Genomic DNA, 15,192 nt, shown 5'->3' on the forward strand with positions numbered 1-15,192 from the left:
GACGCGTTTTATTAAATGAAGATACCCTCGAATTCTTCCATCGCTAAATCCGGCGATAGAATTGGCACGTGTAACTTCCATCTTTGCGCCAACAATTACCGTCGGATTTAGCGACGGAAAATCTGTTCCGATGGTAAACTTTTCTAGCGACGAATTCCTTCTCCTTTCTATCGAAAAATTTGATTCTAAATCTACCGGTACATGTCAACGCCAATTCCAACGGTAAATCCGACGATACTCAATATTTTTCTTATAGTGTAAGTTAATTTTAATTTGATCAATAAAACTGAAGGTGGTAGGAAAAAAAAAAGAGGGAGTAAAAAAAAAAGAGATGGATCGATCCTCATGGATGAATTAGAGAAGAATAGTGAATGTTGTAAAAATCGACATTGAAAATCATGAATCTTCCAAATGCAAAAGATGACTAGTATGTATACACTTAGTTAGGGATGGAAGTGGGCCAGGCTATTTGACGGAGCTCAGAGCTCGACTTGTCTTGTTTCATTAAACAGGCTAAATTGGACTTTTTATGAAGCCTATTAGTTGAAAAAGTCAGGTCATAAATATTAAAAAAAATTCTACGAAATTTGTTGAGTCGGCTCATTAATTTTTTTTTTTATAAAAATAAATTATTCTTAATTTGGACTTTCAACTATTCATTCATAATAAACTCAAAACAACTAAAAAAATTAATAGTCAAGATTGCAGCTCTTTTTGTTTAAAGAAAAAAGCTTATGTTTATAGATTGTAATTATGGTTATGATATGACTAACAATTGATATGTAAATGAATTGTAATTTACAAATTATGAATTATAAATTCTAGAATGCATGTAATGTCAATTTAAATTTTTTAACTTTATTATTTTGAATTATAATTCACGAAACATGCTTCTTAAATAGGCTTGTGGGCTTGTCGAGCTTTTAAACAGGCTGTTATTGAACCTGAAAAAATGCCTATAAGAGAGACATGTCTAAGTTTGGACCATATATTTATAACGAGTCTGATTTGTCTAAGTGAAAAATTCGACTCAACTCGATCCATTTTCACCGCTACATTTAACCTCAAAGTTATAAAATCCAAACCGAACTAGCTTATTCAATTGGAATGAACGAGATCCTAAATCGGTCCGGTCCAAGACCATGATCGTTTCTGCTTAAGAACCGATGAAAATTAGTCAAATCTAACAAAAATCAGTCCAACTGAACCGCACGGATCACAGATGTAAGCGAAGCTAGGTGCTCTAAGTCTCTCTGTGTGTCTATTGTGCTCCAGCGCTTGTGTGGACCGTGTGAAGCTACGTTGCTCTAGCTCTCTGCGATTGAGACATAGACAAAGACACAAAATCATGTTTGGTAATATTTTTTAAATAAAAAAAATAAAAATAAATTAGACTTTCATAATTTATTCTAATTTGTTTCAAGTTCGAATCCTTGCCTTTTAAGACTTGCATCATGCATAAATTATTTCCATTAGACTACATTTCTCCTTATTATTACTATATTTAAGCTAATTAATATATATACTTCTATCACATAGTTTATATTTATTTAATTTATTTTAATTTTAATGGTAAACTCACTCTTTCTAAAATAACATTAGTTAAAATTATAAATTTTATTAAATATTTACAAATTAAAAAGATAAACATAAAATCTTTTATTGATCACAACTTTTTTCATAATTATATGATATCTATTAATATTATTTTTCAATAAATCTTACAATATATAGTAACATTTATAATAGCTATAAACTAATTAATAAATTATTAAAATCTAAAAATAATAGTTATTTTAATATAAAAATAAAACAAAAAATATACCGGGTCAACCAAGTTTAACTAGTGACTCAACAATTGACTCAATATCCAGTGACTCGGTACTTTGATCGAATTAATTACCGATTCAGTTTTGATAATTATTGTCACAGTTTTAGACACACTTCAATACTACTATGCTAACACTTGGACTTACTCAACTTCTTGAGTTAAAATCAGGTCAGTCTAATACTTAATATTTAGTAAGAAAAGTAAGAACACAAAAAAATACAAGAGAAAAAAAGTTTTTGTAGAAAAAATACTTCACTAAATAAGTGATTGTTACAAATGGTTTACATACACAATACTCAACACTCACTCCTTATTTATAGCCATCCACCTCCTTAAGACAGTTAGGATTTAATCTAATCAACAGTTTAGATTTTAATATCCAAAACCTTCATTACAAATATCTTACCTATTACAATCTTTTAAACTCTTCTAGATTATTTTATACCACTCTTCATACCTCTATATATATCCATACTCTTCTTTTAGAATGTACTTATACAACCTTCCAGAGTTTTCTAGAATATTTTAGGATTTTTCAAGACCTTCTGAAGCATTCTAAAAAATTTAAAAACTATCCAAAGTATTCTCAAACAGTTTAGAATACTAAAAAAATACCCTTAAAAGTAACATTTTAAAATTTAGGAGTAAAGTATTGTTTTGGTTCCCAACAATTGAGACAAGTCTCAAATTTGTCCCTAACGTTTAAATCGTCTTATTTAAGTTCCTGATGTTTCAAAATGGTCTCAATATTGTCCTATCGTTAGTGGTCTGTTAACATAATTGACGGTGGGACAAATTAAAATCGAGACGATTTTGAAACATTAGGAACTTAAATAGGACGAAAATGTTGGGTCAAAAACGATACATTATTTTTAGAACAATTACCAAATCAAGTAAAATGATAGTAAATTTTAACAAAATAAATTGCATTACGAATTCAAGATTTTTACTCATACTTGTAGAATGACTAGTATATAAATTTTCGAAAAAAAAGAGCATATACATATACAATAAAATATAAATTATATCTTTTTGTCTCTAATATACTAAACTTCTTTAATGTTTAATTTAATTAAACTTTATTTTTAATTTTTCAATAATTTCAATTTTTTTATGACAAATAATTATTTAATTTATTTTTTAATTTGTTCTTAATAAAAAATAAATTTACTTAAAATGAAAGTAATGTGATTAAGAGTAAAATTAAAAAATAAATTTATTTAGAATAAAAATAATTTACTTAGATACAATTAAAAAATTGATATTATTAAAGGATAAAATTAAAATTTATTTAAAATTAAAAAATATTTAACTAAATTAAACATTAAATAATTTCGGTACATTAGAGACAAAAATAATAATTTATACTTTATTGTATATATGTCATATTTTTTTTCTTTTTCACATGTTTATGTACTAGTCATTCTACAAATATTTCATGATGAGTAAAAAATTTTAAAAGTACAATTTAAAAAAATAAGTTTATTTAGAATGAAAGTAATGTGATTAAGTGTAATTTATTTAGATGTGATTAAAAAATAATTGAATAACTACGTACTGTAAAAAATTAATATTATTGAAGGATAAAATTAAAATTTATTTTTAGGTTAAAAATAAAATTTATTTAAATTAAATATTAAAAAAGTTCGATACAATAGAGACAAAAATGTATAATTTATACTTTATTATATATGTATCATACTCAATTTTTTTTCCAAAAGTGTACTACTAGTCATTTTATAAGTATTTTATGATGAGTAAAAATCTTGAATTCGTAATGCATTCATTCCATTAAAATTTATTTTCTTTTTTCTTGATTTGATAATCCTTCTAAAAATAATGTATCATTTTTGTCTCCAAAGTTTTCATCCTATTTATATTCCTAACATTTCAAAATCATCTCAATTTTGACCTGTCGTAAACTCAATTAACAGATCCCTAACGACAAGACAATATGAAGACAATTTTGAAACGTATTAGAGATATAACCATTAATGTTGCATCCTCTTATTAGCTTAAACTTTTGGAAGAAGTTGTTTTATGACATGGTATCAGAGCTCTATATTCGAAAGGTTAAGAGTTCGATCCTTGGTGAGTCCCAAAAATTAAAAAATAACATAAGACAAATAAAAAGAGAAAAGAAAGTCTAGCAAATTCGCAAATTCAATATAACCATTCATGTTGTCTTCACCTATCAACTTAAACTTTTAGGAGGAGTGATTTCATGACAAAATATTAGGGACTTAAATAAGACGATTTAAATATTATGAACAACTTTAAAACTTATCCCAAATATTAAAAATAAAAATAATATTTTATTCTAAAAGTTAACTTGACATTATACTTAACTTACTCACCCTAAAATCATGGACGAACATAAGGGGGCGAGTGGAGGCCTCGGCCCTCGCCCCCAACTTTTTTTAAAAAATAGTAATAAGTTATTATGTATAATTTAATTTAAAAAAAAATTATTTAGTATTTAATCTAGTATAAATAAAAGTCCAATCCAATTTAAATATAATAATTTCTAATATTTAAAAAATAAGTAACAATATTAAAAAATTTTTAATTAAATAAAATTTTTTAAATCTCATAAAATAATTTTTTTCTTATTGTGACCGTCTTTTTTTATTCATTTAGTATTAGTTCTCTCTGTTTCAACTACTACAACTAAGAGATCTTTTTTAACTATGAATATTGTGAAAATAACTCAAAAATAAAATGAAAAATAAATTTCTTGTTAATTGTCTTTTAATTATATTAAAAAGAAAATTATTGAAAAATTTGACACAAATTCTATTATCGATGAATTTTATGATACGAAGAATCGATCACTTCGTTAGTAAAAAGTATATACATATTTTTTGTACTTTAAAATATATTCTCTATCGGTATATTTTTCTAATACATCTTATATTATATAATTTTTACATAACTTTTAATATTATATGTGTTATTGGCCCCATAATAACATTTCTAGATCTGTTCAAATGGAAATGGATCCTCTCAATGATTAAAAAAGATTGAGGGAATAAAGTGTGATCTTTAATCCTTTATTGCTCTCTCTCTCATGTTTTTTTGTTCCACTTTTAAAATTAATGGTAAAAGATCACACTTTACCTCTTCAATTGTTAAAAAAAATTGAAAGGATCAATTCCCCCTAAAATCAAGAAGGAGTAACCTAACAAGTATCAGAATAAGAGAAGTAGTTATAATATACCTATGCTATGTATATACCAAAATAAGTCGCTAGTATAAAATGCATGTTAAAATATACAATACACATTAAAAAAAATTAAACAACACATATATTTATATACAAATATATATAGCATTTTTAGTTACAACGAATTTCATATTTCTAGCACAGATCCAATATCTCCTAATAAAAATGACAAAATCGATACTACTTTTATTATTTCACAATAATTATTTTAAGATGAAAACTTATATGCAGTTATTTTTATAAGAAATTACTAATTAAAAATTATTAGATGATAATTTAGTGATATATGTTAAATCATTTAACAAATTTTAACTATTAACTTCACACAAAAACATTTGTACCTGAGGTTTCGCTTTATTTCAAAATAAAAAATATGAATTAAGAAAAACTAATAAAAATCCTAATAATAATGTGTCTATGTATATAGTCTCCATATTTATTATCTATTATATATTACTTATTTTACAACTAAAATTTGTTAAATATAATTTTTTATTGCAATTAAAATCAAACTTTTCTTTCCAAAATTAAAGAGTTATTCCCTCTTCTCTCTCCTTTTCTCTATCTTTTTTATTTCTTCACTCTCTCTATCTCTCTTATCTATCATTATCAATGACTAATTATAAATTTGACAATCAAAATATACAACATGACATTCTCTAATTGCATTCAAATTAAATTAAAATTAAAATTGAAATATTAAAATTAAAATATAGCTATATTATATATTATATTATATTTATATATTACTAACTAATTTAATAACTAAAATGTGTCACATGAGACTTTTTTATTAAAATTTAGAGAAAATATTTTTCTCCAAAATAATTAGTAAACCTCCTTTTTATATTCTCTTATCTACCTCTCTCTTTTTTTCTATTTTTTCTCACTATATATATAATTTATAATTTATATTTTATATTAATAATTTGATAAATCAAAATATGTCACCAAATATTTTTTTATTATAATTAAAATAAAATTTTTTCTTAACTTCTAAATTAACAAACTCCCTCTTTCATTCTTCTTCTTTATATCTCTCTCTTTTCTCTTATTTTCTATTTTTCTTTTCCTTTCTATTCTACAAAAAATAAAATTAACATCATAATATAATTTAAATAAAAAATATTATTATATGCATATTTTTTAATTTATATTTTTACTTCTTTTTTTCAAATATTTATTACATATAATTTAGAGAAAATACTAATATCGTGATTAAAAGTTAGAATCAAGAGATTCAATTGTTAAAAAAAATGTAAATTTGAGTTAATTTTATAACTATCAATATAAATTTTTTTTATGTTAATATCTAATTATAATTTTGTATATATAGAGAAAAATATATTATTTTTAAATAGCAAGCATAAAAATTAATTAAGTATAAAAATTAATTATTTTTATTTGTGCAACAGACTTAACATTTAATAAAATATAAAAATATACACGTTAAATTTTTTTAAATTTTAGATAACGAATATTAAAATTAATTATTAATAAAAAAATTAAACTCTTTTATATAAAAATAATAACTAAAAAAATTATTGTTTAAATTTTTTATCTACAAAAATCCTGATCTTTTTAGTCGACAAAGACTTTTGTCTCTTACAATTTTTTTGTAAAATTAATTTAATGTTATATATTTTTTGTATCATAATCTATAATGTCAAAATTGATATAATTTTAAAATATTTATATTGCTGTAATATTATTATAGATAAAAATATTAGTTTAATATATCCCTTCCCCCTCAAAATGCATAAATATATAGGTTTTTAAATAAATTGAAAACGTAGCAAACTTTTGAGAAGAGAGAGGAGTAAATAAGTGATGGAAGGGAAAATGAAGGGAAAGAAAATAGTTAAATGGAAGAGAAAGCGCGCGTGGGTTAGGTCGAGAGAGAGAGTGAGAGGAAATGAAAGAGAGTAGGAAGTGACGTAAGCAAGCACTGTTCTCCTTGGGTCGAGTCAAGTTTGATAGTATAAATAAAAGTCCTCTTGCTACCTCCTCCTCCGATGCAAGTTCAAAACGACGTCGTCGTCTCCATCTTAGCAGTTAGCACCATGTCTTGTCCTTCCTTGTCCATGGAGCTGGACGAATCCACCGAATCCCGAATCCAGCGCCTAATCACAGAGCACCCAGTCATCATCTTCACCCGCTCCTCCTGTTGCATGTGCCACGTCATGAAGAATCTCCTCGCCACCATCGGCGTGAACCCCACCGTCATCAATCTCGATGACGATGAGATCGACGCCCTCCCTTCCCCCTCCGCCCCCGCCGCCTTCATCGGCGGCACCTTCATAGGCGGCCTGGAGTCCCTGGTTGCACTCCACGTCAGCGGCCTCCTCGTCCCCAAGCTCGTCCAAGTCGGTGCTCTATCTCTGGGTATAGTATGATCCCATGCATCTCTATTTTCCTTCTAGTAATTGTACAATTTAGGATCCTCTCCATCTTTTGAATTGTACTACTATTTATATCAGATCTTATTTTCTTGTATGTTTTGGCTTGTCATAAGTGAGAAGCAGAGATGCCAATGAGTTATAACTCAAATGATATAGTCTTTTCATATTCAATTAAGAGGTTTTGGGTTCGAAACTCCTATCTTTAATTAAAAAAAAAAAAGTTGAGAAGCAGAGATAAAAATGATGACTCGAGTTTAATTTTAATTTGCCAAGTTACTCCAAATTCAACTTGATTTTTTGTAACACATGAACTTAATTAGTTCTCAAACTCAAACTCTACTCATAACGAATGGATCTGGCAGCGTGAGTGTGGTATTGGTCTTCGTCGTGTTGATCGCCTATGATTTGGTTTTTAGGGTGGGATTGATCAGGTCCGTAGGTTGGGTCCCATTGCCAATTATGAAGCAATCAAGGCCGTAGGATACCACAGTAACTTTCTCGCTTTGCTTTGGGAATCGCTAAGCTTATCTCTTTCTTCTCTTATTCTCTAAATTTTACTACTAATAATGGATGTATTTGTGTTTACTTCTACTTATGAATAGTTTGATCGTCTTCTTCCATTTTTACTCTTGCTTTTGCTTCATTTTAAGAATGGCAATCTCAACTTGCTTGGGTGGGACCATTATTATTGCAGCCCTCGCCGTCCATATGACAAGAGGTGATGATTTTTCTTTTCTCTCTCAGTAAATTTTATTTTTTGTTAAAATAATTATTTAAGGATTCGCTTCCTTTAAAATGTATTCTTATACTTTAAAAAGTAAATAATTTAACAAAAATATTATTTGTACATCAAAATCAGCCATTAAAATCAGTTATTAATGTATTTATGTATAAATACACATGTGATTTAATTTATTTTTAATAAATATTTGTATTTCAACATGCATTTTATACTGATAGCTAATTTTAATATACACGTAACATAACTCATAATTTAAACATTTAAGTTATTGGTGAAAGGATTAATAATTTCAAACAAAAAAAATACTAAAAACCATTAAAATTTATTTATTTTGGTATTAATTAATTATTAGTTTAATTTTTTTAGTTTATTAATTTAATAATATATTTTATTTTATATTTTTAAGTATTAATTAATGACTAATTAATAACCAAAAAAAATAAATTCTGATGGTTTTTCTAATATTTCTCTTTCAAATATAACTATGTGCATGATTAATTAACAATCCAAAATTATTATTTTTTCAATCAACAATTTTAGATATTACATTTTATTTTCTAAAATATAATCTAAACTGTATATATAAAGGATAGTTTCATCATTTATATACCTCGTTATTGTTAACATTTAAAAGCAAAATTAATCTCCATTACTGGAAGATAGTTTAAGGGAATATAGAAATAATTAGCCAAATAATTAAAGCACCCTAAGCAATTGGCATGCGTCATTTTTTATATTTTTTATGCACTTTGAAAATACATTTTTTTATTTCTTTATTTCTTTATTTAATTGTTTTTAATACTAAAAAATATATAAAAGAAATGAAAAAGCATAAGAATCCATTTTTAAGTAGCTAATATTATTAACAAACATTCCTATTGTAAAATATTATTTTAATGCTAATTTTACGGAGAATTTAGAGTTAAGATTAGAATTTAAAATTTATGGTTCAAAATAATTAGTTGATGTTGACTTAAAAAAATTAACTTCTTAATTAAACTCAAAAGAGATAAAAATAATGCAGATAATATTTCTTTTTGCTGAAATCTTTTCCCTCGACCTTTGGGACCTTCGCCACCACTCATGCCCTTGTAACGGAGACTGATTTGTCTGTCGCAATAAAATTTTAAAAATATTTTTATATTAATTTTTATGAAAATTAAAATATCTAAAATTCTTGGAATTGATTTGAGTAATTGTTCATATTATATTACTTCTTTATCCACAATTATGCCGTAGCAAATTAATCATCGAGATGGAAGAATTTGGAATTTTGAAACCTCTTGCTTCTTATTATATACACTATTCTCTTTTACATTGTCTTCTTTAATTTGACTGCATCACTATAAATTTCATCTCCTTTTGAGCATTTAAAGGGTATCAATTTTCATCACCATATATATTTATATTATAAAAGATCTATAAATAGTGTTTTCTTTGTTTTGTCAATCAATCTATGTAGAAAGCAAGTATATATTCGCATGGGAGAAAAGTCACGCAAAGATTTAGATATAGATATATATATATCAGATACTTTAATTTTTACTATATTATCAATGATCATTCTATCATTCAATTCGCAAAAGTAAAAGAGCCCAGAAAGATTCAAAGCAAAAAACAAGGGGCAAGGACAACCTCAGAATAATCGCATGAAGAAAAATGTATAATGTTGATGACGTCATGGCAAGAGACAACTTTGGTGAGGGAGTGCGTCACGGCATAGCATAGCATATATACAACATGCTCCCTCCATAATAAACCTCAATTCTGGTATCGACTCTCATATATTTCCCATCATTATTAATAACCAAGAATATAAATATAAATATCCACTTTCTTATTGCCCCATATGCCAAGCTACCCACAAACTGCAACTCAAATGGAATAGCACTTAGGAGGGTGCAAACAAAAAAGGTAATTTGGTGGTAATTCATTATTGAATGACACCCAGCCAGAAAGATCGAGCATCTTTCCTTGTCTCGTTGGTTAAAAAAGGTATTGAAAAAGTGAAGCTTATTCAGAAATTGCAGTTAAAATATAGTGATTATTTGAAGAATAATAATTAATTGATCAATATTTAATATGAAAAACATATATTTATATCCTTAAATTAATTGAATTTATATAAGATAAAGAATTCTCAATTTATATACAGAATGAATTCTAAAAAGTAATTATCAAATTCCTAATTAGTCAATTTTAAATAATTACAATTAATAATCATTAATTTTATATTTTTTAATTAGACAATGGATTATTTGTACAATGTATGGGCTATTGAGTTACAAAATGAACATCTCTCATACTATCTAGAATAACCATCCGAATACTAGGGATAATAAACATCTTCTCAAAAGCTTAAACTGATTTTTTAATTCACTAAGGAAAACTCTTGACCTTTCAAATCTAGAGCTTTAATACCATGTCATAATACCACTCATCCCAAAAACTTTAGCTAATGAAAAAAGATAACACTAATGATTATATTTCTAATACTCCATAAACCTTCATTGTACACATTATACAAATATTTCATTGACTCCTAATACTTTCTCTTAAAAAATAAGTATGAAATTAAGTATAGCATTATAGCATGATATAGGTTTTGTATATAGGCCTCAAATTATTACTAGAGAGTATGAAGTTAGGGATGCAAATTAAAATTAGGAAGGGGATGAGAGGAACTTTTCCCCATTAAGGAAACGAGGGGCGCATGATATTTATTTCGGTTTTGTTAGGTAGATAATGATTTTTGTAAATAATGTGAACAATAGATTTTAGAATTAATACAATAAAGTAAAAAAATATTTCACTTTAAATTACCTTCTAAATTTTAATATTAGGATAATCATCTACGCACCTAGTGAATTGAACATTCAGTTATTATATATTGTGTATGAGTAAATCGAATAAAAAAAATAATCATTCAATTACAAATAATGAACATAATCATTTGCATACATATTAAATTAAACATCTAATATATTCATTGTTCACATTATTTAGTATTCTCATTGTTTACATGTACTTTTTCTATTTATATAATTGAAGCCGAGGGTAAGAGTCCTAAGAAAACAATCCTAACCCCACTATGCCACCATGTGAACCAATAATTTCTCCTTTCAGTAGGGGAAAAGACAGAAGGAGGTGATGACATCAATGCCATCAACCACTGCAACTACAACTGATGATGATATAGAGAAAATAAAAAAATATTATATAAAATTAGTAGAGTAAATTAAACACATAATTTTTTTTAAATTAATTAATTCATTAAAAATCATAATATCAAAAAATTTGAAGAATATTATGAAAATTATGGCAACAGCTACAATCCAAGGAAGCCAAGACTAAGAGAGTACATGTTTAACTTTCCAAATTCTTGTGGTTTTCTTTAATTTAATACAAAATCTGACGTGGCAACCATGCCACGGCTTAATGGCTTTTGATTAATTTAAAAATAAAAATAAAAAACAGTGGCGGATCAAAATAGAATCTTTACAGACTCACGTAAGAAGAATCACCTGATGATTCCATTTCCACACTGGAGCAATGCAAGGACAATCTAAGCCACCTTCAACACACATTTATTTCTTTAAAAAATATAATTGCAATGTGTATATATAATAATGCATAATTAATTAAATAAACAAAATTAGGCAGGTAGAAGAGCAAAAGTGGCATACTGGCATAGGTGCATAGCACCCTCAATCAATATCAAAGGTTCCTTAATGCTGGGGTCTTAGGTATTGCACTCTCGTCACAATACATATATAAAGTTCAACATCAAAAGGCTTCTTTGGTTATTTTATACATGGATGAATATCTTTTTATTTTTTTATTAAAAGGAGGGAATCTTTCCATTTTCTCTTTACTGGTTTATATGGAGTTCCCACTTCTCTTCTTTTTACTTTTTCTTCTCAACTAAGACTTTAAATAATTACAATGATCGAATTACGTGCTATATCCATAGAGAGAATGAATGATAATTAGTTTGGTGTTGGACATTATTCAACATGGGTTCATCAAAAGTTTTTTAGTTTTATTTCTTTTTTCATGCTATATCTTTTTTTTTTGTTTACCCAAACGGTATCCCCAACCCGACAGGTTAAGGACTAATCCGTCACAGATTTGAGCTCCATTGAAGGGTCTGCCGCTGGCCAATGAGTTGCTGCATGCACAAGGCGAGATTCAAATTCCCAACACTTGCTTAAGCAGACGAGTGAGCTGACCACTTACCCTTTAATTTTCGTACGCTAGAACTACAAAGGGTGCTTTCCGTATAGTGCGTGGTATCTTTTTGCTCCTTTAACCTCATATGTCTTATGGAAAAGAAATTTTTTTTTCCAATTCTAAGAAGAAAAGAGGGTTCTTCATAGTTCATATATACATGTGTGTTTGCTTCCAAAAGATTTTTTGGCTGTTTGTCCGTTTTTTTTTTTTCTCATCAATCATGATCATGCTACATTCATTTTTGCACTTCATCTTCGTAGTATGCTGTGAATTTGGCTTTATATACTCTTTTTGTTGCTGTGATGCATTTTTACGTCACTATTTAACTTTTTGAGTTTTGTTAATGCCGTGTGACTTTGTCTTGCTATTTTAGAGAGGCATGTAATTTAGTGGCTCATTTTTATCTATTTGAAAAATTTGTTGGTGTTTTGGGTAGAAATGGAGTCATTTGATATAATTGTAGATAGTTAAATGTTTTGGTTAGAAGAGTTGATTATACTTTTAATGAAACTTAGGTACAAATATTTTATGCAAAATATAAGACATATGGTCATGGGTGCAATTTACTTGTTCAAGTCAGCTGGATATAGAAAAAAAGTTGTTGGAAGAAACCGAGATATACGAAAGACACACGTACACCATAAAAATGATTTTATAGAATTATTTCAAGTTGGACTCAGATACAATTGTTGAGGCTATAACCTATAAGGCCATTGATTAAAATCGATTCATTCTTGAAGGTGAAATCTATAATTACAGAAGCCCAATTTAGGTTCAACTACACCATCAGTTACCGAAAAGTTTAGTTAACATAGCAGAAGTCAATCAAAAAGTTTTCGGTGGTTGGGAAGAATCTTAATTACCAAGTCTTGCTATTGTGATGCACCGTAATAATTTAGAAAATGCATGCATAGTATAGTTATACAAATAAAAACACTACTCTTGTATAACGAGAGTAAAGAGGTAGATGATGTCATGATACTTCACTCGATGTTTTGGAGTTTCATCAATCCATGTCTTAGAGCGTTCTGGCATTGCAAGCCTTTGATTCAAGTTGACGGCATACACTTTTATAAAAAATACAAATGTGTCTTTTTGGTTGTAATTGCACAATGTGAAACTAAAATACTGTGTCGATTGCTTTTGCCTTCGTAGAAGGAAAAATTGCTGATACATGATACTTTTTTCTCAGTAATTTATGAAAAAGTATTATTAGGAGAGACGGTACGGGGATAATCTCTTATCAAACCCATGCTAGATTTATGTAACATTTGGAGGAACTATTCACATTGGATTTGCTGGCAAAAATTGCCATGCTCTAGTTGATCAAGAAGTCATGACTGCTGTCTATCAACCCGGTCACAACCTCTCCATCAATCTGAAGGCCATATATATGTGCCACATCTTCAAGTATAACGGGTAATATGAAGGTGTGAGTCTCCGACCTCCACTTTTCGACAAAAGCAACTAGTAACGAGGCAGGTCATCTGATCTCTCAAATTCTTGAGACGTCATAGAACTCTGTTATCCGTAAGGCGTCATCTACCATCAAATTCGACATCATGTTAGGCTAGTACATAAAAATATATTTATTAATTACACAAATATTAGAAATAAATTTATTTTAAAAAATATTAGAATTAAATATATTTATTAATTATTATAATATTTATTTTCATTAATTTTAATAATTATTTATTAAAATAAAATATTATTTTTTTAGAAAATAATAATCTTATAATAGAAAATTAGGAAAAAATATTTATTAATATTTATATTATTTATAAATTTTAATAATTATAAATTAAAATAACATATTATTTTAATAACCAAATTTTTTTATTGATATTTATATTATTTATTAATTATAAATTAAAATAAAATAATATTATTTCCAAAAAATAATACTATTATAACAGAAAATCAAAAAAATTATTTATTAATTTTAATAATTATAAATTAAAATAAAATATTATTATAACTGAAAAATAATACTCTTATTACAGAAACTTCTAAAATATTTTATTTACTAATATTTATATTATTTATTAATTTCTATAATTACAAATTCAAATAAAATAATATGAATAAAAAATAATAACATTATAATAGAAAATCTAAAAAAATTATTTATTAATATTTATATTATTTATTTAGTTTCAATAATTATAAATTAAAATAAACTAATATTTTAATAGAAAAATAATCATATTATGACAAAAAATTCTAAACAATTTATTTATTAATATTTATATTATTTATCAATTTTAGTGATTACAAATTAATGATATTCAAATAATGTTATAACAGAAAAATAATTACAAAATAAATGGTAACAAACTAAGCGAAAATAATAAAGTTACATAATTAGCATGTCCCAAATAATTGATAATATATTCTTCCGTAATGTATAATCACGTACCATTTTTGCTAAATACACGTTTATAATTTTTTTACATGTAATACTCTTACTCTCAGCAAATTACTCTTTTACTCTCAATCTCGCTTAGGAATTTTATTCAATATCTCTTACTCTCAATCTCTTTCGCATTTACTCACAAGAACCCCATTCTCCCATTTTAAAGATTCGAAGCACTTATGACTAGGTACTGATTCCAAAGAACAAGCATGTCTCTTGCATGGAGCATGTTGAAAAAGTAGTCAACACGCTATTCACGTGTTGCTATAGTTGCGCCATGTGGACATAGATGCTAGAAATTTTTGCGAAAAGTTGCAAAGCACTTATGAAGAATTTTTG

The 15,192-nt window shown here is 26.6% G+C and overlaps 1 protein-coding gene across 2 annotated transcripts; it reads left to right on the top strand.

The window, feature by feature from the left end:
* The first annotated feature begins 6,880 nt into the window (after positions 1–6,880).
* LOC107608499 (glutaredoxin-C6) lies at positions 6,881–8,128 on the top strand. 2 transcript variants are annotated; one of them, XR_015891951.1, is made up of 3 exons: positions 6,881–7,442; positions 7,876–7,948; positions 8,110–8,128. XR_015891951.1 is itself a non-coding variant. In XM_016310271.3 (2 exons), the coding sequence occupies exons 1-2, from the start codon at positions 7,073–7,075 to the stop codon at positions 7,884–7,886; spliced, it is 381 nt and encodes a 126-aa protein (XP_016165757.1). In that variant the 5' UTR covers positions 6,881–7,072; the 3' UTR covers positions 7,887–8,079. The 2 variants fall into 2 exon arrangements, 1 of the variants encoding a protein (XP_016165757.1); XM_016310271.3 differs by lacking the exon at positions 8,110–8,128 and having other exon boundaries at positions 7,876–8,079.
* The last annotated feature ends 7,064 nt before the right edge of the window (positions 8,129–15,192 follow it).

This window comes from Arachis ipaensis, chromosome B7 (genome assembly GCF_059453495.1).
Source record: "Arachis ipaensis isolate K30076 ecotype BB chromosome B7, ASM5945349v1, whole genome shotgun sequence".
In the NCBI taxonomy this organism is placed as follows: domain Eukaryota; kingdom Viridiplantae; phylum Streptophyta; class Magnoliopsida; order Fabales; family Fabaceae; genus Arachis; species Arachis ipaensis.

Excerpts from the sequence above, each read along its gene's own strand:
- LOC107608499 (XM_016310271.3), top strand. The coding sequence starts at position 7,073 with ATGCAAGTTCAAAACGACGTCGTCGTCTCCATCTTAGCAGTTAGCACC.